Source organism: Egretta garzetta, unplaced genomic scaffold (genome assembly GCF_000687185.1).
Source record: "Egretta garzetta isolate BGI_Z169 unplaced genomic scaffold, ASM68718v1 scaffold635, whole genome shotgun sequence".
NCBI lineage: Eukaryota > Metazoa > Chordata > Aves > Pelecaniformes > Ardeidae > Egretta > Egretta garzetta.
Window position 1 is genome coordinate 793,352 of NW_009259710.1, and position 3,378 is coordinate 796,729.

The window sequence follows — 3,378 nt, forward strand, 5'->3', positions numbered from 1 at the left end:
TGCCTTGCGGTTCCTTAGGCCAGCCTTGCGGCTCCCTGGGCCAGCCTTGCAGCTCCCTGGGCCAGCCTTGCGGCTCTCTAAGCCAGCCTTGCAGTTCCCTGGGCCAGCCTTGAGGCTCTCTAAGCCAGCCTTGCAGCTCTCTAGCCCAGCCTTGCCCTTTTTTTATGACCTTTGCAGTATCTCTGGTTTGGTTTTCTTGCTGGGCTCTCTTGCCCTGTAATTTCTGCTGCAGAAATTTTTTTCCACAAAGCCGTGAAACGGGCTGTGGGTTCTGCTGGGAACATTTCAAATCCAGAGGGAAAATCGTCCCGGCGTCAGGGCTGTGCTCTGCTGCAGGACCCCCCCTTGCAGACGAAAGGCCCAGCGCTGGGCGCTGCTGAAGTAGTGGGGGGGGTTCCTGCGTTCCTGCACCTGCCCCGGGTTTCGGCACCTCCCCGGTTTCGCTCCCTGAGTCGTGCTCGGTGGCTGTCCCTTCAGCCACCACTTTGCTGCAGGCTTTTCAGGGCTGGCCGCGTTTCTGCCTTCCCGCCTGCAGTTCTGCTCTGCCGCTCTCTGCTTTCACCCCCGACGCTTCCTTCCCCGCGCGGCTGTTTCGGAAATTTGCAGCCCGAGCGGCTGGTTGCACTCAGCTTTCGCAGCACTGAGACAAAGATCGCGACACGCCGTTGTCGTGGGTGACTCCATCCTGCCTGCCGCCGCAAGGACGAGCACACCCTAAACGTCCATGGAGCCAAGCGTGCGTTGCTGTGCTCCCGGCGCAGAGCAGCGCCCCGTTACTGCTGTTTGCCGAAAGCGACGGCCGTGCTGCGCACAGACAAGCAGAAGTAAAGCAAACTCCCCGTGGGCGCCCGGCCGGCCGCAGGCATCGCCGTCGCAGCGAGACCAGGCCAGCGAAGCCCCGAGCCCCAGCACTGAGGCCTTGCAAACTCGGTGCAAAGCTGATGGCCCGTGGCAGAGGATGGCAATGCCACCTTGCTGCCATTAGCCATGCCGGGCTGCAGGGCTGTGAAATGCCCCGGTGGCACCCTGGGGGGGGACACGGGAGCTTCTCCAGCGCGGATGGAAGTGCCTGGGGAGCGGGGCTGTTCTGGCGATGCTCTGCTCGGGGAAGCAGCCGCAGCCTGAATTGCTTCCTTGAAGTTTGGTTCTTTCAGTACGGGCTGCTGCTTTTTTTAAAGGCTTGAAGAGGCAGAAAGCACACCACCCCAGGTCCGTGCAGAGGAATTTCCTGGCCTTGAGAGGTGGTTTTGCCCTGCTCTGCTCATAAACAGCTGCCTGTGGCGGTAGGAACCTGCAGCTCCTTTTTCCTTTTGCCAAGTCCAGCTACGAGCTCTGCCTGCTTAAAAAAACAGGAGGGGATGCTGCAGCCCGAGCAGCTTCCAGGCTCTCGGCCGCTGTGATGACCCGGGGGTGGCAGAGGTGCCCTCGGCTCCCGGGGGCAGGCTGGGGAGAACGGCCCATGCGGGCAAATAAATGCCTTGGGGCAGGCAGGGGCTGCTCGCCTTCCATCAGCCCCCCCTTCGGGCTCCTTGCGCGGTGTTTGCCGGGAAGAAAGCAGCAGCCGCCTGTTTTTATCAGGGCCACAACTCGAATTGCTCTGCACGTGCCCGTGGTTTGTAACTAGCGTGCCCTTGCTGCATCACTCCAGCACGCATTCCTGGCTTTCGGAGGTAACAGGCTGTTCCTCCTGCAGCTCCCCTCTGAAGCCAAGCATGCTCTGCTGGCTGGAAAGTTCAAATTCTGAGACTTTTCTATAGAAGCGGAGTCCCAAGGTATGCTTTTTCATAAAAATAAGGTGCTTACCTTGCTGCCAAAATGGAAATGCCTGACTGTAGTTTGTGGACGTGATCCACAGGAGTTTTCCTCTGGGTGTTCAAGCAAAATGCCAGCCCTCCTGCCTGGGCGCGGCAGCGGGAGCGTTCGTCTCCGGTGCCGCCATCCCTGTCAGCCTGCCCTGGCTTTCGGGTGGCGTCATGTCACCCATGGTGGCCCTGGGTGAGGTGGCTTCTGCTCGAGGGCTGCGCCGGTGACCGTGCATGGTGCACGTGCTCCCCCGGGCAGCCAGGTGTGCCCGCGAGCTGCTCCTGGAAACCCATCACCGCGGCAGAGAGTTAAGGACAGGGGAGCCGACAGAGCTCTGCAAACACCCTGCGCGCACCCTGCCAGGCGCCTCTTCCCATTTCTGGAATGGGCTGGAGTTGCTGGGGCTCTAATGATTTACCTCGCTGACTTTCAAATCCCTGTTGTGCCCCAGTGCCTCTGAAATCCCAGGTGCTGTTTCTGAAATTTTAGCAAAGGATAGCTCGAACGGAAACTTCCTGCCTTAAAGGTCACACAGAAAATGATTTATAATAGATTCATGCAAATCAGGTTTCGACCACGAGGTGCTCATTTGGGAGAACGTGAACTGTCGAGAATTGGTTGTGTAGCCAATAGATGGCACCAGGAAATGCCTAAATTGGTTCAATATCTTTTTGCAATCAAGAAGTCAGGCAGGCAGGTTCCTGGGGGGTGGGAGCAGGACCCGTCCCCATCCCGGTCCCTGTCCCTGTCCCCGCGAGAGCCGATGTGGCTCCCGGGCCGGCTGGGCTCCGTGCCTGTCAAGCCTGGTGCTATGTTTTCAGCTTTGGGTTGTTTCAGATGTGAAGCTTGGCTGGGCTCTAGCCCTGGCTCAAGCCCCGGTGCGCGGTGGGGGACGTCCCCACAGCTCCGCTGCCCAGGGTCGGCACAGAGCCCGCTGTGACGGCGTGGACGGGCAGTGTGGGCTGTTCTTCTTGGGCATGTTTTTCCCGCATCGGATTGATTTCACAGGTCAGTTACACCAAACTGATTTTCATAACAAGAATGGAAAGTTGTTGACTTAACGATGCAAACTCACAGGTGAACAAAACCAGTGGAAAGGCTTTGGGTCCATTTCTAATCAAGGTCTGAACTCCACAAGAGGATTTCCAAGTCCTCAAGCCCAAAGATGTCAAAAATGTTGTATTGTCCAAACACAAAAAGTCATTTACAGCAGGAGATTACAGGCTTATGTAAACCTGGCTTTGGCCCCGGGGCTGGGATGAGTTCAGCTATGGTCAGAAAATGCCCTGGTGCGGCTGAGGCAATGCTCCCACTTAGGGGGAACGTTCCCCTCTCGCTCCTGCCAGCTTTAGGTCCGGCTGGGAATTACCAATGTAAGCACTAAACTCAACTCTTGTCCTTTTCATAGTCCTTTAGAGAGGGTTGCTACTGCTGCGGCCAGAAGCTGCTTCTGCAGAAGGGGGCCGTGCTGCGGGTGAGGAGGGGGGAGCACTGCCGGCCTGCCCGGGCGATGGGGGGGTCCCGCCAGGGGGTCGGCAGGCAGCAGGCGTCCCCGGGGACCGGCCCCCCCCGGTC

The 3,378-nt window shown here is 58.7% G+C and overlaps 1 protein-coding gene across 1 annotated transcript in view; it reads left to right on the forward strand.

The window, feature by feature from the left end:
- The first annotated feature begins 1,973 nt into the window (after nucleotides 1–1,973).
- Nucleotides 1,974–3,378, forward strand: part of ERMN (ermin) — a 5,217-nt gene continuing 3,812 nt past the window's right edge. Inside the window, exons 1-2 of the mRNA XM_035894446.1 lie at nucleotides 1,974–1,995; nucleotides 2,641–2,811. Coding sequence (XP_035750339.1) covers nucleotides 1,974–1,995; nucleotides 2,641–2,811 — 193 coding nt within the window. The remainder of the gene's footprint in view (nucleotides 1,996–2,640; nucleotides 2,812–3,378) is intronic.